At 45.3% G+C, this 26,844-nt stretch overlaps 1 protein-coding gene across 1 annotated transcript; it reads right to left on the bottom strand.

The window, feature by feature from the left end:
* Positions 1–971: 971 nt before the first annotated feature.
* On the bottom strand, positions 972–26,179 carry Nr1i2 (nuclear receptor subfamily 1 group I member 2). The gene is made up of 10 exons (XM_023717618.1): positions 26,165–26,179; positions 24,154–24,239; positions 10,186–10,398; positions 7,106–7,239; positions 6,721–6,908; positions 5,718–5,983; positions 4,326–4,468; positions 4,022–4,138; positions 3,601–3,706; positions 972–2,249 (listed from the first exon to the last, which is right to left on the bottom strand). Exons 1-10 carry the CDS (start codon positions 26,177–26,179, stop codon positions 2,102–2,104), a joined length of 1,416 nt encoding a protein of 471 aa, XP_023573386.1. The 3' UTR covers positions 972–2,101.
* Between the last annotated feature and the right edge of the window lie 665 nt (positions 26,180–26,844).

Here is a 26,844-nt window from a genome sequence, read left to right as displayed (position 1 = left end):
GAGAGAAAACACTCTCTCAGGCTTTCACAGAGAGCACATTGGCCAAGCAATGGCCTTGACTCATCCACATGGCTGACACTGACAAAGGTTCTACAATCTGAGGTACAGGATCTCAGGATAAATCCTGAGGGGCTTTCACTGACCTTATCAGACCCAAAAGCTACAACTCTTGTTGCACAGGTCCTGCTTTACCTTGGTCTTAACCATCCAGTAGAAAAGTATGAAGATGAAATATAGGAAATAAAGCCATGTTGTTAAGTTAAGCTGAGGGGGACTCAGGTCAATAATTTCTGACATTGCCAGTTAAACAGAAGACCCAATGCTATTATGGGCTACTGGACTCTTTTAGAATATTTTGCTGAGTTTACACACCTATAATATTCAAATAACAGAACTTAACAAAAAAAAGGGAGATACAGATGAATGTCCATTTTGTATCTGTGTATGCAAAGTGATTAGGATAGATATATAGTTACATTCTCTTAATGAATAGAAGGATTTGTTCTAATGGTGTTTGTAAATAGGATCTCAAGTCCGCATCTTGTACAGCAATTAACCACTAAGAAGAATGTATGCAGTGTGTTAATTATTGAAACTGTCCTAGCGATTTTATTTGAAACTGTCTCATTCCTATTTGTTTATCAATAAAATTATGAAAAAGAAAACAAAAAAATTCACTTTCCTTGTGCTTTCATTTGCAACCAAATATTAGATATTTAAGAGTAATTCAATTACATTTTTCATTGTTATATGTATACTTTAAATTTTTCTGTAGATTATTTTACCAGCAAACCAAATTAAATAATTCATTGTTATGTTCTGACACCAGCATTCTACAGAAAGATAAACAGCAATAATAAAATAAGTGGTAAAAAGTATTATGTGCTGTTTTTTATTTCTATTTCCTCCCCCTCCCCCAACACACACATTTCTTCCTTCTCCAGAAAAGAAAGCCAAAAACGGTTCATTAGTTAAGTCATCTTGCTTGAATTCAACATACCCAGGGACATATTTGCTAAGCCTAGAGTATAACTTGTGAGAATGCAGAATATGTTCAGTCACAATCATGAACAAAGCAAACACTTTCACATGCTTTAGCAGGTATGCATATGGGAATACAGCACATAGTGATTCTGCTGACGTATTTATTAACCAACAACAGTCACCACAATCATGGCACTGAGCACCTCAGTGTTTCTGCCTCAGGGTCAAAGCCAGGACCCAGTCAGGTGGGGAGCAGAACTGCCCACCCCAAGCCATAGCCATACAGTTCCCACCGCTGCCTCCCAGAAACAGGTCCTCAGAACCCTCCTTTCAGCCCTAAGTACCCACAGATCCCTCTGGTGCAATCAGCATCCAAACAGATGTTACCTGGGTGCATGTCATATGCCATATGCCCCTTTGATCTGTGTTGTGTTCCATGATTGTTTTCTTAACAGTAAGCTCTGAGATCATGGTCCACATCTGAGTCAACAGTGTATATCCCACAGCATGCTCGGACTTAGTAACATGCTTGAGTGGATGCAAAGACCCAGAATGAGGTCAACACAAACTTCTGATAGTGTATGCCTCCTGGCTTCTCTAGAAGATTGCCACAGATGACAGTGCACTTGCTAATGAGCACAGGCCTGGAAACCCACCCCCAACAGCAACTCAGCAGGAAGGATGAGGGCGGCCCAGTGGGTGAGAAGTGGGAGGCAGGACTATTAGAGGTAGCAAGGAAGAGACTCCAGATAATGAATACAGGTATGGCAAAGGCACTGTCAGGGCTGAGTTGAATTACTCCTTTCCCACCAGGGCATTTTAGTGGGATTTCAGGATTGGTTCTCAGGCCACAGGGTCTTGTCTAAGAGAGACACATCCTTGCTTCTCTGGTGGGTCTGACCTGAAGGTCAGAGCACTGTTCATGCAGGATCCATGGCCTCCCTCTCTACAGATAACTTGAGGGTGGGGTACCTAAGGAATGCCACCCTGCTGTGGTCCCAGACTTTGTTGGCTATCAGCACCATCCAGCCAGCCTCAGAAGTCGCATCTCAGAGAGCTCTGGGTCTAGCTGTATCTATCACAAGGCACCATCAAGGCTCCACCGAAGGCCCACCATTCAGTCATCCATGCTGCTCATCAGTTCCCGCATGAGAGGCGTGGTGACAAAGGGATGAGAGTCTTGGATGCGCAGTAGCCGCTGGGTGTGCTGGGCAGTGATGCTGCGCAGCTCAGTGAGTGCAGCCATGATCTTCAGGAACAGGAACCTGTAGGCACCAGAGGAGAGGCTGGGGTGCAACCCACTTGCTCCTAGCATGCAGCCCTCACACTGTCCTAAGGGTGCCCAAATTTAACCTCAGGGTATCTCAGGTCAGCCAAGTAGAGGGTGCTGTGCTCAAGAGGCATTTGAAGTGGGAGAGCTGTAGTCTCCCTGCCCTCACCTGTCCATAGGACTCAAGTTTCTGCATCAGCAGACCTACATAGGTATTCCATATCTTGCAGTTACAAAGTGCATGGGTTAATTTGGGAGTGCTTGGAGTCACCCTGTCTTGGTTAATACCAACAGCCAGGACTGAACTAAGAAAGTTGGAGTTTATAAGATGGAATTTTTTCCTGGATCTAGAGTCTGGACATACCATGTGCTGTTGTTTCTCCCTTAAGGACAAGAAATCTGGCGCCTCCACACTTCCTGACTCCACACAGGGGAGGACTAAGCAAATAAAAGCATGGCCCCCCACAGCATCGCAGGATGCTGAACTGAAAAGTACAGGCCAAGGGAGGATTTAAGTTTCAAGTTCACACTATGATATCTACAGCTCACTATCATCCAAATTTGCCCTTGTCCATTGGCCCATGGGCATCAGACTACCCACTAGGTCACAGGGTCCCGAAATTAGGCTAGAAAAGCCCCTGTCTAGCAAGCAGCCTTCCTGTTTTGAGCCATAACCAAAACAAGGAAAAAAGAATTTCCTACTACCACTTGGTATTCTTCCTGAGAAACTAGTAAAAAGTAGTCAAGAGCTTGAGCTTTGAGTGTAGCCTGGCTGGGTCCACTACCAACCACTGCCCCTCTGGCTGGGGAACACTGGGAAACTGCTCTGAGCCATCCATGCACAGTGGCATCAGTATCCACCCCTTTTGTGGAGAACTAAAGAGATCAGACACACAAACTAAGCACCAGAGTTGGCACCTCCCAATAAGGTAGTGATTACAGAGCTATGATTCCCACCACTATTGGTGTCTCTGCTATCACTACCATCATTGCAATTATGGACAGCCGTTGCAAAAGGATCCTGAAAGAGAATAAGCAGAGTATCTGTCTCTTCCTGGCCCTGGCCAACAGGTGTTTGGAAGGCACTGGCAACAGACAAGGGTTCCCTCAATGGCACACAGCCTTAGAGGCCCACAGGTTTTCCTGAGACCTGGCTAGCACTCAGGCTGCCTGACCAGGAATCCTCCATTTAGCTCACAGAACAAAGTTCTGACATCATGATCTGTCCCAGTTACAACAATTCCAGAGAGGCCAGTGTGGGTAGAACCTGGAGGGCAGACCGGAGGCCAGGCAGGGCCACAAGAAGGACATCACACCCTCACACATCACCTCCCTGTCGTGCTTACCGGTGAGCAGGCTGGGACCGGACACACTCAATGTAGGCCTTCAGGGTGGTGGCGAATCGCTCCTGCAGCTGTTCCACCACTGCACGCTGAACCACACCTGGGCGGTCTGGGGTAGAGCAGGGCAGGAGAGGGTCAGATTCCAGTGAGGGCAAGGAGGGACAAGGACAAGCTCAGTGTCCCCCAAGAGGGGAATTTCTGACCAACCATATTTTAAAGTAGTCATTCAAGAAGGACAGGGAGGGAACCCTACGACTCCAAATCACCCCACTGACTCCAGGAAAACCCAGCTAGCATTCTACCCTGGCTGTATAGTAAGTAGGGAGCAAGGCTATTGACTGAAATCTTCCCTGGGGAAGATAGGAGAGAGCTGCTACCTCTGCAGACCAAGCAGAGATGTCATTAGCCTGGGGGAGGCCATCACCTGGGGAGAAGAGGGAGACAGCCTGCATCAGCACATACTCCTCCTTATGCAACTGCAGCTTTTTCAGCATGTAGTGGAACTTCATGACAGGATCCAGAAGAAGTTTCTGGAAGCCACCTGTGGGTAGGTATTGGATGTGAGGACAGGATCCCAGGAAGTTGACCTTAGGGCCAGTATTTATCACCAAGGTCTTTTGTTCCATCGCCCAATCTTCCTCCCTTGCACTCCCAGGCATATCCTGGCATGGCTCCTTTCACATACAGCTGTTGTGTTTCCCTCCCTCCATCAGGTATCCCTTGGGCACCTTCAGGGTCTTTGAAGCAGTAGGCCAGCCGACCACACTCCCAGATCCCAGTCTCTGTGTTGAACATTGTGTTGCATCTCAGTAGGCATATCTCAAAGGTGGCCCCCTTTAGTAGGGAGATCTGGTCCTCGATGGGCAAGTCCCTGGCAGTAATCACAGTGAGGGGATGACAGATCCCACAGAAGCACCCAAAGATGATCAGGACAGAGGTAAGATGGGGGGCTTGCCCTGAGGACTGCAGTTGTTTCCTGGTTTCCTCCAATCTCTCCTCATCATAATCCAGCTGGTGAATCCCATAATGGTCTTCTCCTCTTCCTACCATCAGAGACTGTCAATACCTACCCATCTTGGCATTCAGGTCCCTTATTTCCAAATTTGTACTTCCAAATCTGCCCTCTTCCACTGATCACCTGAAAGCTTTCCTTACTCTTAGTCAATCTTAATTTTTCTACCTGTGAGAGAAAGTGACAGTGTTACCCAGAGTCAGTGAGACCTCACATTGTGGTGTTCACTGGTAGATCAACAGATGCCACCCATGTCCACACCAGTAGGCAGACTTCTCTTCCTGTTCCTTGACCTGACTCACCACAATTTGAACCTCAGCCTGTTGCTACTCTGCCCTATTAAGTTAGTCCTGAATGTCACCAAGAAGGGCATAGGAAAACCAGGGGCTCTTGGAATATAAGCTGCCCTCTGCTTGCCAATGAAATTTGCACTTGTAGCATGTGTGATTCAGCCCCTCTTGATCAAGATCAGCGAGGCAAGGAGGCCAACCCAAGGGCAAAAACCCCAGCACCACCTCCGGGCTCACAGACTACACTGATAGCACTGTGGCTGCCACTAGACCAGAGCAGTCTCAGGTCTCCCATCGACCCCAGCTGTCTTGGTTCTTACTCTCACGCCCAGGTCTGGGAGACCTGGTCCTTTGGACCTCTCAAGCCCACTCATCCTTCCCATGGCCCACTCAGTATTCTCCTGCCTACAGATAACTGAGGGCCCAGCATCTATTCCTTTCCTTCCTATCTTCTGTGTGCACTTCCTTCTTTTTCCTTCCAACTCACCCTTTGCTCTGAAACTGTTGACTTGTTATTTCCATACGGGGGAAATCAGGAAGGGAACTACTATCTGAATGTTCACCATGTGCTGAGTGCTTTATTTCATATGACAGTCCCATATAATTGGTGTGATTAGTTCCTACCTCCAGATGGGGACCTGAGGCACAGTGGATTATGATAGGTCCACAGCCTCAAAGCTAATGAGCCATGCAGCTAGGGCACTGGTGCTCTGAGAGACAGCAAGAGAGGAAGGTTAAAAAGATTTGCCCAGATCCTTTGAACACAATTGGTTGTTCACTTTCCTTTCCATATCTATCTGCCCAGCCCCATGTCCTACCTGAAGTGGGAGATGTCTTTGGCAAAATTGATGATGCCTTTGAACATGTAGGTTGACAGGTCAGCCAGGTGGGGCAGCAGGGAAATGATCTCTTTCCCATCACTGTTATCTGGGGGTTTGTAGTTCCAGATACTGCCATCTTCCCCCCGAAGTTGCAGAGAAATTTTCACAGTGCACAGATCGTCCTTGATCTGGTTCCACGTCTCTTCCAATGGGGTCTGTAGAAACTGTGGCATCTCATGCCCACTGCTAAACACCTCTGGCAGCTGCAATGCAGGACGAGGGCAGAGAGAGGACAGATAGCAAGCACTTTCACACAGAGCCCAGATGGCCACCTGCAGCTAAGAAGATGCACAGTCCTAGGCATTTACTCCCACACACGTGTGCACACACAGTGCTTATTTCTTCCGTCTGGCCATCATCTATCAAGTGGTGTTTTCTAGACCCATGAAGTAATGGTCACACAATCTCTGCATAGTTAGAGTGGAGACAGTGGCGTCCTCCTCCCATTTGTCCCCAAGCTCCTTGCTGTTTGGCTCAGAAGACAGAGAGAGGGCAAGGAGGTGCAGAGGCAAAGAACAGAGCCAAGGCTTCTCTGTTCTAATCCAGGTCTCTGAGGTGGGCAGGTCACCTGAGATACCTGCGCACATCCTGGAAGGAAACCCATTAGGAGCAGAACTCATCGTTGAAGGAACACTTGTCCACAAAGGCCATGCCCCACCCCCAAGCCCTGACGCTGTCCTATAAAGGCCTAAAACCCAGCAGAAAGACCAGAATATCTTGGCTTTCTCTCCACTTCACAGTGAATGCTGGGGCTGCTGGACAGGACCGAGATCCTCTAACCTGAGCCTGCACTGGAATCACCAGGTGTCTTGTGCCACCTCAGTTTCTAATGAGGAGAGGGGTGGGGATTTGCGTTTTGCACAAGTTCCCAAGGTATAGTGAGGGCTCCTGCTGGAGGCCCACGCAGTGAAAAGCCCCCCCCCCGGGGGGGGGGTCGTACCCGGAAGTCCTTGAAATGGGAGAAGGTGGTGTCAAAGGTTTTTATCTGAGCTTCCATCAGCTCCCTGATCATCTGCTGCTGCTCCTCGGTCAGCCCCTGCGCTCCGGGCAGCTGCGTCTCCACCCGTTCTCGCTTCCTCTTCTTGATCAAGGCCCGTCTCTGCTCCAGAGCCGCTTCAGACATGATCACTGTGGGACATTGCGGGGCACGGTCGCCACACACGTCCCCCAACACACACACGCGCACGCACGCACACGCACTCGAGGTCGCCCTCCCTGGTTAGGCGGCACCACCAGGGGACAGTGAGATGAGAGCCTCAGCAATGGTGAGGGGCAGCTGAGAGGACCGGCGCCGCCCACCCCTCCAGACAGCGCCCTCCGCTCACTCTCCTTCTTCATGCCGCTCTCCAGGCACTTGCGCAGACGGCAGGCCTGGCACTGGCGCCGGGTCTTCTGCGTGATCTCGCACACGCCCTTGCGGAAGGGGCACCTCAGCCGCACGTTGCGTTTCATGGCCCGCCTGGGAGGGGAGGAAGCGGAAGGCAGGTTTCAGGGCCAGGTTCTAGGTCAGGGGCTCTGGCCACAGCACCGCTCTCTCACAGCCACTCAGCAGCGGATGAGGAACTCAGGCACGGGCTTTGTGGCAGAGGCTACGGCTTTGCCCTTGAAGGGCGCCAGGTCTAGGAAAAGTGTAGGGGTGGTCTTGTCCATACAATCCTTCACTCAGGTGGAAGAGCAGGGGCAGGGGAGGAGGTCACCAAGGGGGTCTCCGGGAGCATGGCCCAGCCTCCAGTCCAGCCCTCGAGGCCAGCTAGCAGCCTCCCTGACAGATGCCATGTTTCCAAGCCAGCTTCCTCATTTTCCAGGCTGTTTCATTCCTTCCAGCTGTGGAAATGAAGGGAATCCAAGCAAGGGCTGCCCAGGCAGGGATGTTTGTTGGCACATGGTGCCTCTCTGGAACAAGGGAGCCACCCTCCAGGCCCCAGCCTCTTTCCCAAGCACCTGCCCCTCCTCTCCACACTCGTTACTGAATGGTGTTCCTTGTAGAGAAGCCCTCCTAGCTGAAAGTTGTGGGTTACCATGTGCACGGCTGAGCCCCAGTCCAGCCCTGAATGCCTTCTAGGAGCTGGAATCTGATCCCCCAGAACATAGGAAAGGAAAGCACCCCCCTCCCTTGAGCAGCTGTCACTCTAGATAGGGGGGCCTAGGGAGTGGGAGAAAACTGCAAGGTATGGGGAAGCTTTCCTACTTCACTAGACGGTGGTCTCCCATTGAAGAGTTGGTTCTTGGTACAGCTCCAGGAGACAATGAAGCTCAGAGGCCTATGAGAGACGAGCGGCAGGCATTGCTCCACAGACAGTGCCTGAAGCTGGCAGGCAGTGGGGGGAATACCTTTGGGAGACTGACACAAGCACCCTCTCCCCACAGCCCAGGCATCACAAACTTCCCACCAAAGCCCCTGCCCATGCAGCCCTAGCTTGGATTCCCTTCACTTCTGGAGGGAATGAAACAGCCTGGAAAATGAAGCTGGCTTGGAACCATTAGCCAGGGAGGCTGCTAGCTGGCTTTGAGGGCTGGACTGGAGGCCACACCATGCTCCTGGTGACCCACAGGTTTGAATTCCCAGGCCTGAGCTCCCCACCAAGTGGGCATCTTAGGGAACATCTTTTCACAGGGGCCACACTCCCCCCTCACGCCTCTCCTGCTGGTCTGTGTAAGAGACCCCTCATACTATTCCAAAGTGTACTAAGATTAGAAGGGGGAAATGGGGCCACATTTGTTAGAGACATGCTATGTGAATTCTAAGCTAGATATTTTTCAGAGCTTTGAGAGTTTACTCTTTAAAATTAAAATTTATCCTCATTTGCCTGGCATAGATGCCTGAGGCTGAGGCTTTGAGCAGATATATACCTGTCTTCCAATAATGAGATGAAATATGAGTCCAGGTCTGAAAGACACTGAACCTATGCTCCTTCCCGCTACACTATGTTGCCTCCCTCCTCCCAGAAGTAGCACTGAGTGGGAAGGAGAGAGCAAGGAGCCCCATACCTTGGGCAGTGCTGCTTAGATGACACTTCAGACACCCTCTTTACTATAAGAATCTAGGTGTGGTTCAGATGTGCTCCTGCTCCCATGTAGCCCCAGAGCCTAGGCCAGCTTGGTAATGTAGTGGCTGCTGCTAACAGCATTCGCTAGGGCCATCTGTAGCCCATGTGATGTGAAGGGCTCCTCTAGGACAACTATCTTGCTCTTGGAGGAAGAAGAGATGAGCTGTTTTGTTGCTCGGCTAAACATCATGGTTATTACCTAAGACCTGGGCTCCAAGAGAGCTCTCTAGTAGGATGGCGGAAGAGGAAAAGGCAAAGACCTGAGCTGCAGGACTCAGCAACATGAAAGCCTTCAGATTTCTTGCTATGAACTGTGGCATACTTTACTTGTGGTTGAGCCAGTTTGAGCCAGTGATTCTGTGACTTTCTGTGGCATACACAGTCTGACTGTGTCAGATCTCACCCCTATGATAGCCCATGTGACAGACATTTATTGGACCTACGATAGACAGAGTTAATCCCAGAGGACCTGACAATGGCTCAGGCTTGGCCCTAACTTGCCTAAAGTTGGGATTTCTTCACGCTGGTGACACTGAACTCTCTTAACACAAAGGCCACTGGAGTACCTCCTGGGCTTAGCCAGGCTGGGAAGCCTTCCTATGAATCCTTGAGGCCAACATCTGAATCCTCCATTTCTGACTCTCAGACCAGCAACCCATCTTTCAGATTGTAGGGTGGCACCTTGGGTTAGGGTTCACTTTCATTTGGAATGTCCAGCTCCCAGGAGGACCTCTGCAAAGGACCACAAAGTTGGTATGCTAGGAATGTGCAGAAGCCCCAAGCATGGCCTTTGATTGGGCACTGCATGCCCAGTCACTCCTGCCTCTCCTCCCCTTCTTTCTAGGCTGAGGCTACCTTGCTGAGCTAGCTTTGTCTTTCTGTTTCTGCAACTGAACAATAAGATCCTTCTGTCTAGTCCCACTTTGCAATATTTTGGAGCATTCTACTCTTTAATTTTTGAATCCCCCTGTTTGTTTTTAGGTCAGCTTGCTTTATGTTTTATTTCTTTTATGCTATTCTTTACTTAACTACTGCTCTGTAACACTGACTTGAACATTTTCACTTTAGATTTTCAAATCTTTTACTCTTACTGATTTTTTATTCAAGAATACATGGAGGATCCTTCCTTCACAATAGAAGGCAATCTTTCCTGGATAAGCCCAGGAAGATTTGACAATGAAAGATTTCCCTGAGATACAAGTGTTTCACTTGGGGCTAATGAGGAGGACTTGGTGGACCACTAGTCCAGTCTGGACCTGGGAGACAGATAACACTGAGGCCCTTGGAATACCCAGGGAGTTGACAGAAGCTTCTGCTTAGGAGGGAATCAGTGTGTCAGTGGTGGCAGGTAACTCTACCTGAAAAAGCCCTTGCATCCTTCACATGTCAGGACATTGAAGTGATAGCCATTGGCTTTGTCCCCACATACACGGCAGACTTGAAGACTCCCATCTTCCTCATCTACGTTGATGGTAAGTGTCCCAGAGACAGAATCTGCTTCTTGGTAGTGTACAGGATTGGCATGGCTTCGACTTTCTTCACGTCTTACCTCCAGGTTGGCTTCTGGAATTCTTAGATCAGAAGCGAAAATAAAAATCATGGAGAATTAAAGGGTTGGATAGGGATGTAGGGAGATTGTGAGAGGAACATTCTGTTCTTGCTGAGCTTGGCTGTCATCTGAGCTCAATTCTGGACCCCCAAATTAGAAAAATGTGAGTGGGGATTTGAGCTGTTATCAAGAAAGATGTAACAATGATAACCATAGTTTCCTGAATTAGAACACATGAACAAGAACATGAAAGAGAGAAAGCTTTTGAGGAAGGAAAAAAATGGGATGAAAAAAGAGGAGGCTACCTAACTTGCATCATGGAGGCAATGCATAGGTAGACAGAGGCTAGAAGGCCATGAGCTGGGCCCAGTCCCAATCAGAGAACAGCTCCTGGAACTGGCTACTATTCAAGATGACTTCTTGGACTGGGAAGATCCAAGGAGGAGAGCCCTTCAGTTATGGTGGTACCCTTGTTCCCAGAGGGAGAGGGGTAGAAACCTTGAGCAGACAGAAGGAATCCAACTGAATAACGGAGCAGATAGAGAGATAGAGCAGAGCCAGGATCATGATGCTGGGAGTCAGTAGATCTGTCCTGGTGCAGCTTGTGGCCCTCAGTAGAGCTACAGTCCAGATGTCCTCCCTAGGCAACTTCATCTCAGGAATGTGACTTGAATTCTACTTGGATAGTCATGAAGATTAGCAAGCAGAAATGTAGGACTGACCTGTTGGCTGTACCGCCTGAAAGTCTGTCTAGAGCAACTACACCACAGATGATGTTGAATCTCTGGAGCCAAAATAAAATTTGGTAAAATTTCTGCAGACAAATTTCAGTGCATAGATGATACAGATGATACCTGATAGTGTCACCTAAAAAAGTGAATAGAATAGGCTGGGGAGATATCTCAGTGGTTCTGGGAAGCACAAGGTCCTGAGTTTGGTCCCCGGCACCACAAAAAAAAAAAAAAAAAAAAAAAAAGAAAGAAAGAAAGAAAAGAAAAGTGAATAGGAAATCAATCTGCCTCTGAACTTGGCTCTAGAAATTTGAACTGATTAAGTTCCCTTGATTTTTCAAATCATAGGACAGTGCTTACAAAAACTTCAAGCAAGATTTGATTTAAAGTACTCTTAGCCAGCCAGATAGCTTAGTGGACTAAAGTGCCTACTTAGGCAGAGCGCAGCAGCCAGGGTTCAATCCTCGGTGTACCATGCCGGCCCCACCCATGGGGTGCACTGAGATGGCAACTGAGACTGGGAGTGGTGGTGCACGCCTGTAATCCCAGTGCTTGGGAGGCTGAAAACAGGAGAATCGCTATGAGTTCAATCTACGTAGTGAGACCATGTAGACTCTGTACTAACTACATTTTTTAAAATATGCAATTTAAAGTACTCGTAGGTTAGTAATTCTGCCAGACACCCAAAGAGACAGCTGCAAATCCTGCCCTTTGAAGGAACTCACTTCCTACTTTCTGCCTGGGTACAAATAATTGCACATGTCATTTTAAACATACAGGAGCAAGCGCTCACAAATCATGAATTGAAAGGCCAGCAAAACACCATGGGGAGTAGAAGTCAGCAAAAATCAATTAACAGCAAAATTAGATGTGCAGACTCTGAATCATTAAATGCAGAATGTGTGTGAATAAGGAGAAGTTGAAGATGTAGAAGAAAGGCCATACAATTGACCAAGTAGATTTTAGAAATGAATGAAAAATAATTTTAAAATTTAAACAACATCTGTACAAACCAGCAAAAACAAAGTCTTGGGAGTTAAAAAATTTAAACAAAATGAACTATGCAATTATGCATAAGTCAAGCGATGGGTGATTACAGTAAAAGTTTTCCTAATTCTATATTGTGTGAGGCGAATGTGATAACCCCTACACTATGGGAACCACCTTTCTATATTGTAGATGAAGGAAAAAGGTAGGACATTACTCCAGTTTTGATTAATAAGGTATACTTGTTAAAGTTGACCTACTTAATGAGTAGATAAAATAAAATGCAAGGGCCAGCCAAATAGCTTAGTGGATTAAAGCACCTGCAAGCAGACGCAGGGGTTGAGGGTTCATGCAGTGCTGGCCTCATCCCCGGGGTGCACTGAGCCAGCAATTGAGACTGGGCATGATGGCGCGCACCTGCAATCCCAGCTTTTGGGAGGCTGTAAACAGGTGGATCACTATGAGTCTGATCTCTAGTAGTGAGACCCTGAACACCCTGTAGACCCTTCCCTAAAAATACAAAAATAAAATAAAATGCAAGGAGGACATAAATGAGAAACAGAAAGGATGATAGAAATATAGAAGAAAACACTGGCCAAATGTTTATGATTCTGCTATGGACAAAGATTTTTTGTCTCAGACCCCAAAAGCCCAAGCAAGAAAAGTGAAAATAGGTGAATGGATTATATCAAGTGGATTATACACAGTAAAGGAAATGATTAAAGTGAAGAGCCAGTCTGCAGAATGGGATAAAATATATGTAAACTATTCATCTGACAAGAGAATAATGGCCTGGGGAGATAGCTCAGTAGGATAAGCACTTGCCTAGCAAGTGCAGGGTCCTGAGTTCAATCCCTGGTACTACAAAGAGAGAGAGAGAGAGAGAAAGAGAGAGAGAGAGAGAGAGAGAGAGAGAGAGAGAGAGAGATTAATATCCAGAATATTTAAGGAATTCAAACAACAAAAAATATAAAAATAGGCAAATCATATAAATAGACATTTCTCAATAGAAGATATACAAATGGCTGACAAATATATGAGAAAATACTCAATATCACTAATCCCCAAGGAAATGGGAATCAAAACTACAGTGGGACATTAGCTCAACCAAATTAGAATGGCTTTTATAAAAAAAAGATACAATACAACATGTGGGAGAAGATTTACAAAAAAAGAAAGGCATATACTTTGGTGAGAATGTACATTACTACAGCTGCTAGCAAAAATAATATGGGCATGCTTCCAAAAAGTAAAAAGAAAAGTACCAGATGACCTAGGAATCCTCCTAGTAGATAAACATCCAAAAGAAATGGAACCAGTATGCCAAAGAGATAACCTATACTCCACGCCTATCCCAGCACTATTCGCAAAAGCAGGGACATGAAATCAACCAAAGTGTCCATTGATGAATGACTGACAAAACCATGACAGATATACACAGTACTATACACATAAAAGATATGTGCTCAGATATACACATAAAAAGAATAAAACACTGTCATTTTCAGCAGCATAGATGAAACTGGGTGACATTATGTTAAATGAAATAAACCAGCCACAGAAAGACAAAAACTGCACACTTATTTGTGGAAGTTGAAAAAAAAACCTCATAGGAAAAAGGAGTAGAATAATGGTCTCTAGAGATTAGAAATGCAAGTGGGGAGGGGCAAGAGAAGTTTGATAACAGTTATGAGTATAGCCAGCTAGAAACAGCTCTAGTGCTCTGCATAGCAGTAGGGTAATTATAGTCTCAAGCAATTTATATTGCAAAATAACTAGAAGAGTCCAGAGTTTGTCAATGAGGAATGTCTGAGGAGATGCAAATGCTAATTACTCTGATTTTCATCATTACACATTGTGTGTATTTAATTATTGTACCATGCCCTATAAATATGTACAAATAATATGTGTCAGCTAAAATATTAAAAAGATTTTTAAAGATAGCAGAAATACTAAATATGTTGGTAGTTACAGATAAGTATATTGAATGTTTCTATTCACAAACTCTGAGAAAAATGGATTAAGTGCATGGCTGGGATATTCTAATATTTTAGGACTTATATTTTGCAGGCAGATTTTGTATTAGAAATCAAGAGATAGGGCAGATAACAAAATGGTTACCAACAGATTGAAACTCAGTGTCCTGAGTCCTTTGCAAATAGTAACTCATCAGCTTCATCAATTTTGGCTGCAGTGACAAACTACCATAAGCTAAGCAGCTTTATAAAGAACAGAAATACGTTTCTTATAGCTCTGGAGGCTGGAGATGAAAACATGTAGATGGCAAACAAGTATATGGGAAAAAATGTGCAACATCATTGGTCATTCAAAAAGTGCAAATTAAAACAACTCTGAGATTCCATCTCACCCCAGAAAGAATGGCTATCATCAAGAAGTCAAAAAATAGCAAATGCTGGAGGTACTGTGGAAAAAGAAATGCTTCTCCACTGTTGGTAGGATTGTAGACTGGTACAACAGCTATGGAAATCAGTGTGGAGATTCCACAGAGAACTAGGATTAGCAGTCTCATGTAACCCAGCTGTTTTTCTCCTATGTATTTTTTCAGAAGAACTAAAAACAGCATACCACAGCAATACATGCATACCTATGTTTGTAGCAGCACAATTTGTCATAGCTAACTAAATCTTGGAAACAACACAAATGCCCATCCACTGAGGAACAAACAAAGAAGATGTAATACTTTTATACAATGGAGTATTACTCAGCTATAAAAAAGACGAACTCGAGACTTTTATAGGTAAATGGATGCAACTAGAGACCATACTCATAAGTGAAGTAAATCAGGCTCACATGTGTAAACATTGCATTGTTTTGCTAGTATAAGAACTTGAAAGAGTAAATAAAATCTGAAAGATATAGTAGATACTGTAAAAGGGAAAGAAGCTGTTCAAAGGGAAGGAACAACTGGGATGAGGGGAAGGAGAAAACAAAGAAGGAAAAAAGGAAATATATGTGTATACATAGAATAGCTTGGATAATTGTATCGCTGATTTCTGCTGGTTTCTTCCAAGGAACAATTAATGCTAAAACATTTCTCTCTCTCTCTCCTTTTTAATTTTTATAACTTTTTGGACCAATTTTGTATGCTTATATCTAGTAATCTGAACAACTACTTTGAAGATAACAATATGCAATCTAATAAACATTGTTGAATTCCTGTTATGTGAAGTTCTGTATCATTTCTAATTTTTTTTACTATTTTTTATTCTCTTAAAGAAATAAAATATAGTATACTTTGTACCATAAAAAAAGAAAGAAATCTGGAGGCCGGGAAGTCTAAAATCTATTATTTATGGGTCGATTTTCAGATGCTACATACCTTGGAAGTTACTGATTGAGCAACAATCCAGGGCCTCCTAAAACCTTCTAATTGCTCACAAGATTCAGTATTCCAAAGTCAAAAAGCATCAGTCAGAGAAATTTTATTTGCAGGGTTGTATTTGTAGTGTTTATTTGTAGTATTTCAACTACAAATAAAGTTTGTGTATGCCAGAGAACACTCTTCCTTAGGATCTTGACATCATTTAGAAGCCGTTGAGGATAATAGCATCTGGGAGGGAGACATTTGGCAAAGACTCTGCACATAAATTATGGCATTTAAGTGATTAAAAGTGGTGAGATGGAGCTTCCCCAGAAGGGAAATGATCATTACACTAGGACGACATGAATCAAAGTAGAAATTCAACCTTTGCTGTAAACCAATGAAACAGAGGAAGCGTCACTGAAGGGCCAGAGGAAAGACATTTACTTAAACCACATCTGATAAATGCTTTCCCCAGTTCCTTAATGAAGAAGTATTAGAATTAGTGCTGAGATCTTGCTCCATAGTACTTTATATCTTATGCCTCCATTATTACTAAATAAGCAGATTGTGACTCGTCACATAGAGAACCAGTGGCAGTTATTCTCCACAACAGCAACCTCTCCCTCAGGAACCACAGCTACCCAGGTACACTCCCTACCCATGGAGAATCTGGGATGGTCTGTAACTTGCTTGGATCAATAAACATAGTATTAGGCCTAAGTCATAGGAAGCCTGGTAGCTTCTTCTTCTGCCTTTTGAAGAACCAAAAAAACAAAAACAAAAACAAACCACCCAGCTACCCTCATAGAGACCACCACAGGAAGTCTGTGCAGAAAGGCCTGGTGAAGGTGGAGCACCCCGCAGTCAGATGGGAGAGGCCCGGCTGCCCACCTCTTAATTGGCTCCACCAAGCTCACTCCGGGTGCCTGAGGGAGCCACATGAGCAAGGCCTGACAGACTTCCTGGCCAGATCCAGCCTCCAGATGACTTGAGCCTCAGCCAAGATCAACTGGAGCAGAGAGCTCTCCAGTGCATCCTATCAACAAAGAAATAACGTTGGGAAATAAAGTGGTACTTGGTTTATATAGCAGACTGAGGGGAAAGTTGTTATATGACAAGAGATAATAGGAGCAGAAGCTCTGAACTTTGTTAGAAGGAGATCTGAAGTAAAGTGGGGATACACCACCATGTCCCTCTCCTGTGCCTCTCACATCGGTTTTCCTGTTGGAATGGTGCCCTTGGGCAGGAAAATGACAGTGCAAAGCTCTTGGTATGTACCGCCTCTGATTTCATGTGAACTTCCTAAGACCAGCTAGCTGTCTACTTCTAACCATGTACAGCTGGGCTTTCCTCTACAGGCAGCACCTGCTCCACATCCTGCTTTGTAATCAGTGAAATCCTGCCAGATGAGGGTGAAAATGATGCCCTCTTGTACTCAATGAAAGGGAAATATTTCTTCTGTAAGGGGCTTGGCAAAAATTGTAAAATCCAGCATAAAGAATACTGGAATACCAATACTGAATACCAAAGAAAAAATTATGTTCTCAGGAAGGGTCAACCCTAAATGAATACATAAACCAATGAATTTAGGCTTCTTTGTGATGGGCTTGGCACTATTAGGCTGTGCTGAGCACACACATCCACTGCACTCTCTGTGGGTGATGTAGTGACGTTGATTTGAATTGAGGACAGGGAGCCAGAGTTGGAACCCAAGACCTGTGTTCTCTCGTTCTCTCTCTCTCTCTCTCTCTCTCTCTCTCTCTCTCTCTCTCTCTCCCATTCTTTTGGCAGCAATGGGTTGGGGAGGGATTACCAGGAACTGAATTCAAGACCTTGTGCTTGCGAGGCAGGCACTTGTGCTACAGCGGTATATCCCTGCAAATTTTTCCTATGCGATCCACCTGGAACACAGCTCTCTGCATTTTATGGCTTGGATAGAGTTCTCTGTTTCTGCCCAAGAAATGGTTCCTTAAGGTCCTCAGTTTTTTCCTTGCCATCTAAGTTCTGTTTACAAAAGAAGGGACCAAAGAAATTGACTGCTGCTCGTGCCAGAGGCATTGTGTCATGCTCACTGAAGGCTGCTGGTCTTCCCTTTCAGTCAGGAAAGTTAAATGTTCTGATGGGCAGCTCCTGGGCTTTGACCAGTTTCAGGGAAGCTTTGGCATTCCACACCTTCCACTCTCCAAAACAGCCGATGTGAGCAGGAGACCATAGGTCTAAATGACCTACGGCTTTCCTGGGCTGTTCCCCATGTGCTGCTGATTCGATAGTCTGTGGCACTTGCGTTATAATAAGTGTTTCTATTGGCGACATTTTCTGTTTCTCTTCGGGGTGACTGCTTTGGAGAGCTGGATGATCCAGTGTCTGCCTAGCAGAGCCTGGGCCATGTGGTGAGTTCAAGGCCAGCCTGAACTGCATAACAAGGCTCTGTCTTGAAACAACAGCAATAACAGGATGTTTAAGTCAGGAGTGGAATAGTTCTTTCCAGCATGACAGCAAATCTGTTGTGCAGAAACACTAGATACATTTTCAGAAGGAAAAGAAAAGGTCAGTGCTTTAGTTACATTCTTATCCCTGGGACACAATACCTGACAACAACAGGAGGCAAGGTATATTTTGGCTTGATTTCATTTTTTATTGACAGGGTCTTGCTATGTAGTTCAGGCTAGCCTTGAATTTACAGTGACTCTCCCACCTCAGCCTCCAGAGTGCTGGGATTACAGCTGTGCACCACCATGGCCAGCTCAGCTCACTTTTGTAGAGGTTTCAGTCCATAGTCAGCTGGCTCCAGGACAGGGCAGAATGGCAGAGGAGCCCTGCTTATGACATGGCATTTGGGAACAGAGACCAGGATCAAGGGAGGAATGAGGGAGACACGCCCTTCTAAGCTATACCCATCAGGTTCCACTTCCCAAATCATATGAGCTACAAACTCATCAGTGGACCAGTTCACACTGACGCCTATCACAGCCACATGATCCCATCATCTTCCCAAACCCACTTAAGAGCACATGAGCCAGGCAGTAGGGACATCTAGATATAAACTAGAACATTCCACCCATGGCCCCCAAGAGGCTCATATGTGTATCTTTATGCAAAGTACATGTAGCCTTTTGTAAGAGCTGCAAAAGTCTTAACAGTTTCAGCACTGCTGAAGTCTAAGTCCCAAGTCTCTGAGATTTAAGGCAACCTCTTAACTGTGTGCTCCTCTAAAATCAAAAGAAAGTTAGATACTGCCTACATTCAGAAGGACATGGCAAGCATTATCACTCCAAAAGAAGAAAATTGGGGATTAAAAAGGAATAGGACCAGAGCAAGACCAAAATCCAGCAAGGAATATTAATCTCTATAATGCCGGGTCCAACATCTGGGGCAGTCAGTGGCCAAACAGGAGCTTGCGTGGCTCTGTCCCTTCATTACCACCAGTGGTTGCAGCATTCATGGCTCTTCTTTTGGGCCAGATTTGCTGGCTCTTTGTGGTTTTCCTCTGATCATCCCTATTCCTGGATTCTCCATCCTTTTCTGATCTCCACTGCTCTTTTGGCTTCACATTCACAGCAATCACACACTGCCCTCGCAGGGGCACACTGTCTGGCCTGCCAGGCCTGCTCTCAAAATCTGGGTGGAAGTATTCTTATCTCTACCATTCTTGCATTCTGCATGCATATAAAACCAGCACCAAGAAGCTGATACCAAAATCTGCCAGCACCAGCAGGACCAGTACCTGAGCTCATTTGTACCTTGCTGGTGGTTGCAGAGGCCTCTGCGTGCCTGGCTGGCTGAGCATCGTGAACCGAATCACAGAGAATTGATTCACTTTCCCTAAGCTGCCACCATTCTGGAGTGTGGCAGGCTGGGCTTCTCTTTTGAAAGTGAAGTCTTTCATTTTTCCACCTTGGAGTCTGTGCAAGGTGGGGTCTTCTGGGTTTCTCCCATTCTCTCAAGCATTCTTTTTATGGTCCAGTTCCAAAGTACTTGGTTTCGTTTTAATGTTAATATTTTCTGCAACCAAGCTCTCTCCTCTGCTCCATCTTCATAGGTCCCAACTTTCCTGGAGTTTTCTTTCTGGCCAACCTTGAAACATTTCAAATCATTCTGTTGGACCACTTGCTCTTTATTTTCAATGTAAAGCTGGCTAAAAGCCCCTGGTAATACCACAGCTGAATGTTTGGCTGTCTTGAAATTTCCTCTGCCAGATTAATTAGATCTCTGCCCTTAATCTCAGTCTCTTGTGAAGTCTCAGGACAGGAACAAAATATAGATAAATTTTTTTGCCAAAGCATAACTAACACACATGGCTTGAGGTCCAACAGCCAATGCAGTCCTTGTTCCCAACTGAACCCTCCTGAGCCTGGCTTTTACTGGCTACATTTCTGCTGACATGCTGGTCTTTTGAACTCTGACCAGACCCTCCAATCAAGCTCATCTTCTATCATTCTAAAGCTGCTTCTCCAGCCAGCATCTGAAACCTTTTTAAACTCCTCCGGCCAGCTAGTTCCAAATAATTCTGAACCGTGTGGTCACTTAGCAATAGCCCCACTTTTCCTGGTACCAAAGTCTGTCTTTGTTACTTTATTATCACTGAAGTGCAATACCCAACGCTCACAATTTAAAGGAGGAAGTCTTAGTAAAGCTCTTAGTTTGTATAGGTTTCAGTCCATAGCTGGCTGGCTCCCAGTTAGGTCAGCATGGCAGAGGGAAATGACAGGGGAGACACAGTTCATGTCATGGCAGTCAGGAAGTGAGACAGGGGTCAAGGAGGCCGGGATATATATCCCACTAGGCCACACCTCCAGGGACCCACCTCTTCCAACTAGGCCTCACCTTCCAAGGTCACATTTGGCCATAAACTCACCAGCCAATCCACACCAATGAATACCACTCCTGCTCTGTCCAATTACCTCCTGAGAGCCCCACCTGTGGCAGTGGAGACATCTAGATATAAATTATAACAGTTATACTAGAGTTAATGATCAGTCAGGGAGATGTCTGGTGCAATAAAACACAAGACAAACAAAATGTATCACTCTTATAAAGCAGGTAAAATTGATACTGCTTAGACGCTCTAAGAAAATCACCTGAAAATACATTCCAGTATACAACATAAAAGTCAGTAGGCTCCAGTTATGCTATCAAGAAATAACCATGCTATAATCTGAGCATAACAGGAGCATGAGAAAAGAAGAAAACCAAATACTTACTATTAATAAAAGAAAAGCCTAAGAGGAGACAAAACAAAACTCTTAAGGACAGACATGGAAAGAGACTCTGCAAATTTAGACTTTAAGAATGTCCAGTTTCCCCTAAATTAATTTTTAACCTGATGTAATTCTTTAGGAAATCAGAAAACCCAGGCCTTCATTGGGAAAAGAAGTAGGCACAAACAACTAAATCAGCTAGTGTAAAAACATAGTGACAGGATGGAGTGGAATCATCCTGCCAGGTCATACATTCAGTGTGAATCTACCATATTTAAAGTGGTCTTTGCTGGGAAAAAAATTGAAATAAAAATTTAAATTCTCAATAACAAGAGAATGTATGTAGAAATTCAATATACAGTGAGTCATCATGTATCAATGAAAATAAGTATTCAATAGTTGGTATTAGAACAATTCATCTTTTATTCAGAGAAAAATATCCAATCTAAATTTGAACTTCACACATTTATCACAATAAATCTCAGAACTAGACATAAAAAACAACAAAGAAAATGCATATATGGAGACATACTTTTGAGGAAAAAAGTTTACTAGGGTTGGAGTCCAAGAGCACTCTACCACTGAGCTACAAGCCCAGCCCTTTGTAGTCTTTTATTTCTTTTTTAATTAAAACAAAAATTATGTCCTTGGTACAGGGTCTCACTACGGAGCTTGGACTCATAGTGATCCTCCTGTTTTCAGCCTCCCCAGCACTGAGATTAAAGGCATGCACCACCACTCCAGGACTCATTGGCCAGCTAGCACTCCTGGGGGTGGGGCCAGTGCGACATGTGTTGCCAGGGATCTAAACCTGGTCCCTGTGCTTGCCTAAGCAGGTGCTTAGTTTGCTGAGCTATCTCGCTGGCCCTGTAGTCTTTTATTTTGAAACAAGGTCTCACTAAGTTGCTGAGACTGGCCTTGAATGTACTCTTTTGGCTTTAACCTCTTGAGTAGCTGGGATGGTCAAAATCCTAACAGCAAAGAATGATATATCCAAGCCAAACCGGGTGGCAAACTCCTGTAATCTTAGCATTCAGGAGGCCAAGGCAGGAGAATCACTGCAAGATCAAGGCCAGCCTGGACTACAAAGTGAGTTCAAGGCCAGCCTGATCTGTATAGTGAAACTCTGTCTCAGAAAGAATATATATATATATATATATATATATATATATATAGAATATATATTATTAAAAAGTGAAAAGATAAATCATAGACAAAATATTTATAAAATTATATATCAAGTAAGGGGCTACTTGTACTAGAATATAAAAAAATTAGAATTCAATAATAAAAATACAAATAAACCAGCTTAAAAATGCAGTAAGTATTTAAATAGGCAATCCACCAAAGAAGTGATGAAAACAAATAAAATATGAAAATACACTCAGGAATAATTATTAGAGAATTAGAGATTAAAACCACAAAGAAATACACATATAAATGACTACAATAAAAAAAGACAGAAAACAAGTCCTGGCAATGATGTGGGAACCTTGAGCCCTCCCTCATACATAGCTGGTAGGGATGTAAAATGGCACTACCACATAGAAAAATAATTTTTCAGTTACTTAAAATGTTAAACATAAAGTTACCATATGATCCAAGATTCTACGGGAAGTCAGAGAACATCTTCTGCTCCCTGGGGTTGGAGGTTAATGGGTTAGTTTCTTGTTTTCATTATCAAAAGGGAAGTCCTATCTCCCATGCTTGAGGGAACTAAGTTGCTCCACTCCCCTAATACTGTGTTTACACAGTAAAATGGAAGATTCTGGAAGAATGTGCTGTGGCTGTTGGCTTGGAGAGGAAGAGGAGAGTGGTCTGTTACAAGGGACATTGCCATACCCAGGTCTGACAGGGTGAGAAGTGAAGAAGAAGGAGGGTTGGTGAGAAACCCCAAAGAAGCCACTCTCACACAAGCCTTCCCACAGGGCTCTACCACAGGAGAAAACCCTTCAGAGAAGACACATTTGCATTTTGGGAGAAAAAAGAAAGGAGAATGATACTTCCCGAGATGATAGTGGAGAGGACTTCTAAAGAAGCCGTGGGTTGATTTTCTGCTATAGAAGGAGCTAGGAGCTCTGGGAGTAAGAAGCAAGGGAAGAATGTGGGAGGATGGTAGGAAGAGTCCAACAGGCTCAAGAGAATGTGAGGCTGAAAGCTGGATGAAGGGAAGAGTGCAGAAGCAGGTTAGAGGTCTAGGGTAGGTGAGTCCCCTATGTAGGCTGGGACCCATGAAGAGGGATTGGTTTTGAGGAGATCAATGCAGGCCCTCTTGCCAGGCACTGCCTTGGTACAAAGAGAAGAACCAGGGTGCCATTTTGGGACCTGGATCAGACTGAGCTCTGCTTCAGCCCCACAGGCCTGGAGGCGCCTAGTCCATGGAGACAAAGCCGTGAGAGGCAGCACACTCTCTGTGAATGTACAGATGATGGTCCGAGACACAGGACAGAGCATGACTACAACTAGACAAAGCTCACAGTAGGGCATATTCTTACTGAAGGAATGAGTTGGGGAGCAAGGAGGCACCAGAGAAAGGCCTTGTGCGCTGGAGGGCAGAAGCGAGTGGCCAACTGGTGGCCTTTGGAGTCAAATATTTAGACATCAGAGGAGAACAAAGGTGAGCATTGCTGCACATGACCTGTGTCAGCAGGCCAGGAATCTGTTGATCTGGGAAATGATGATCTTTAATGCAAGAAAAAATAAGACATTCGATAGAGGGTACATGATGCTATCCATTGAGTTGGCAAATTTAACAGAGATGGATGACAGAGGAAAGAAAAATGTCTACTGGTGCAGGAGAAATTAAATACTACAAAAGAAAGAATCAGTAAGAAGGAAGCCCTGCTCAGAGAGAGGTGGAATATCATTTGAGAAGCAAAGAGAAAGAAAAATAAGGGAACCACGTGTGATGATGCACTTCCATAATCCCAGAACTGAAGCGGCTGAGGCAGGAGGATTGCCATGACTTCAAGGCCAGCCTGGACTACATGGTGAAACCTTTTCTCAAAAATAAAGCAACAAGAAAATTAAGAGAATGAGGGTGGGGTGTTGCAGATTAGAAAGAGTGAAGGAGTGGAATGGAAATTCAAACAAGTCAAGCAAGGGCCTGGCCTTAGCCCTCCAAAGGCACAGGCACTGGGAGTAGGGAACTTCACTAAGAGATAAGAGGGCAGTAACCTAGGGCTCAAGAGAAACCAAGCCAATGGGCACATTGCTTAAGGCAGCAAAAGACAAGCTGAAAGCTGAGAAGCCGTAGCATTATCATAAACAAGGGAGAAACAACTGCAGGGGGGAGCCCACAGAGAAGTGTGGTACTCCATGAGTGGATCACAGTTCAAGACCGGCTCTTTCCTCATCCTCTTCTGCCCTGCTCTCCCCTGTCCCTGTCCAGGCAGCCAACCTCGCCTGCATCCCGAGTACCCTGACCACCTGTCTACACTGCACCTTGCCCAGGGGGCCCCTCTTCAGGGTCATGGGCACAAGGAGGGCCCCTTGGAGATTCACGTGGTCTCCAGTTCTGTATGTCTCTGACTCACCCCAGCCCGAAGCTCACCCCCAGCCAGTAGTGCTGAGATATTTTGCTGTGTGCTCCGGTAGTCAGCCAGCCAGTAGAGGTGCCCCTCTACAATGGTGGTGGAGTCTGAAGCGTACACAATTTGGGGAGTCCTCCTTAAGAAAAAGAACACAAAAATTACAAATACAGAATTAGATACCAATGAGATACAAATACAAAATTAAAGACTCTATATGTGTGAGAAAGAATGAAAAAGGAAATAACAAGAACTACAAATATTAAAAAGGACAAGTATAATCACCACAAAAGCAACGTAACACTAACAAGTCAGTTGTGTGGCAGGCCTCTGAACAACTTTTTTTGTGTCCTGGCAGAACATTGGCCCCCACAGATGCCTCTATCCGGACCTCACAACTTGGGGACAGGCATGTTTCCTGACACAGCCAAAGGCTGAGGCCCATGTGACAAGGGCATAGACCTAGGGAGGGGGAGCTCCAAACTAACCATGTAGACACAACTTAATGCCCTGGATCTTAAAGTTGAAGGAACTTTCCTGGAGTTGGTGAGAGGAAGAAATGTGAGCAGGAAAGCGGTCAGATGCTGTGTAGCTAGCTGGCTCTGAAGACAAAAGAAGAGGTGAACCAATGAAGGCAGTGCATCGAGACTCTGGGAAGGTAGGAAAGCTCCAGAAGGAGGTCTCCCTTGGTGGTTTTGCAAAGGTGGGACTGCTTCACTTGTGGGGGGCACATTCTGCCTCCGCAGCCCCCGTCACTCTAACCTTGCTTACCTGGAAGAGTTGAGGCCATTCAATTTATTTCTGGAGTGGAGTGTGGACTTCGGCAGAATGAGTGGGGTGGAGCAGGTGGATTGGGTAGGGGGCCATCAGATAAGCTCTTCAGGGCGGAATCAATGAAAGCTTTTTACAGACAAAGATATAACTTCCTCTTCTCCTTCATCAGAAAAGGACAGGTGTGTCAGACAAACTGTCAACATTTTTGAGGCCACTATGTGGGGGACAAATGGTACAAATGGTACACATGAGTGGCCATAGCCTCCTGTCTGTGTGACTCTGAGGAAACTACCAAACACAGCACAGCCTGTCCTCATGAGAGGAGGCTTCTCTGCAGGCCCAGCCCCTCCTGGCTTTGCAGTGGGGAGTAACTGGGCCAGGAGTGGGGAACTACAAAAAGGCTCACAGTGTTTCTGAGGGTGCTGAGGGATCTATGATTGCTGTCCCCCATGGACAAGTGATCCACTGAGTCATTTCAGTCCTCTCCTAGTGAGTCCAACATCACACACACACAGACAGGGACAGAGGAAAGGCCTGCTGGCTGCACTGCTGCCTAGGGGTTACCATAGTCTAAGCTGTAGTGGAAAACCAGGTGAGCTACAAGTGTCCTCCCTTCCAAAGCATCCACCCCAGCAAGGAGGGAGTCTGACTGTGAGAACTGGAATCTGTGCTGTCTCCAGAGACACCTCTGTGTCTACTGCCCAGTGTCACTCCAGCAGCACCTTCTTTATTCATTCATCTGGAGTGAAGACAGCCTGCAGGACAAGAAGACAGAGCCAGCAACTGAATGCTGTGTGGTGCAGGGCTGTCTGCAGGGAACAGGTTGATGACTTTCCTAAGTGCCTAACCCTGTCTTCCAAGAGCTCGTTAGATTTGGAGAATTGCATAGAATAGATTACTTATGTTCATGATAGGACACATTTATTAATTAAAAAGGCATCACTTGCCAACAAGCATCTGAAGATACATGCAACATCCCTAATTATTAGGAGGCTGCAAAGACTGATCAGAGTGAGGGACCGTTTCACTTCATCGGGATGGTGCCTATCACAAAAGTAGGAGACAGCAGGTGTCAGCACTTGTGCTGACGGTGGGAACGTAAAATGCTTTTGCTACTATAGCAAACGGTACTGCAGTGCCTAAAAAAACCTGAAAATAAGACTACCATGTGATCCAACAGCACATCAGGGTGTGTACGTATGCCAGAAAAATTCAGATCTTAAAAAGATATTTGTATACTCACAGCAGAATTACTCATAGTAGCCAAAAGGTGGCAATAATGCAAGTGTTCAACTGCAGATGAATGGATGAAGCAAATGTATATGGAAGAGAATGGTATTTAGCTTTGAAAAGGAAGTAAATTCTGTAATATGTGGTAGCCACTCACAGGCACAGTAAAGGGAAAGTTGGCAAGGGAAGGGAAGGGGAAGTTTTTGTTTAAGAAGTATAGTTTCAGTTTGACAAGCTGAAAAAACTTTACACTTAAAAATGCTCACAATGATAAAATTTTGTTGTTATTATTACCATTTAAACAAAGGAGACTATCCCCTAAGTAAATGCTATCAAATGTCTAAAGAATTTTTAAAGGGCAAGTGGAGTACTATGCTAGCTGGTGCACCCACTACCTCCAGCCTGCCGTGAGTGTGCGGCCAGCTGGGGCTCGCAGACAGGAGGCGGCGCAGGGAAGCCAGGCCACAGGAAGAAGAGCCAGGAGCAGCCTCAGCAGCAGCAACAGAAATTAGAGCACTGCAGTGAGGAGCAGAGAGACAGATCAATTCAGCCCCTGGCCATAATGAATGGCCTAGTGTCAAACCCCTAGGAAGCCAGGGTCTGGGCAGTTGAGAGTTTTGTCTTGCATAAGATACCTAGAACCTGAGATCATAATCTCAGAGAGTGATTCTCTGTGGGGAAGTCCCCTTCTCC

This window comes from Octodon degus, unplaced genomic scaffold, assembly GCF_000260255.1.
Source record: "Octodon degus isolate 3935 unplaced genomic scaffold, OctDeg1.0 scaffold00053, whole genome shotgun sequence".
In the NCBI taxonomy this organism is placed as follows: Eukaryota; Metazoa; Chordata; class Mammalia; order Rodentia; family Octodontidae; genus Octodon; species Octodon degus.
This window is presented reverse-complemented; position numbering and strand designations above follow the sequence as displayed.

What these genes read in the sequence shown, in the direction of transcription:
- Nr1i2 (XM_023717618.1), bottom strand. An exon ending in GAGCGGCATGAAGAAGGAGA is followed by an intron (nt 6,909 to 7,105) that starts GTGAGCGGAGGG and finishes AATGTCCCACAG; the next exon opens with TGATCATGTCTGAAGCGGCT. An exon ending in AAAGACATCTCCCACTTCAG is followed by an intron (nt 4,469 to 5,717) that starts GTAGGACATGGG and finishes GATTACTGCCAG; the next exon opens with GGACTTGCCCATCGAGGACC.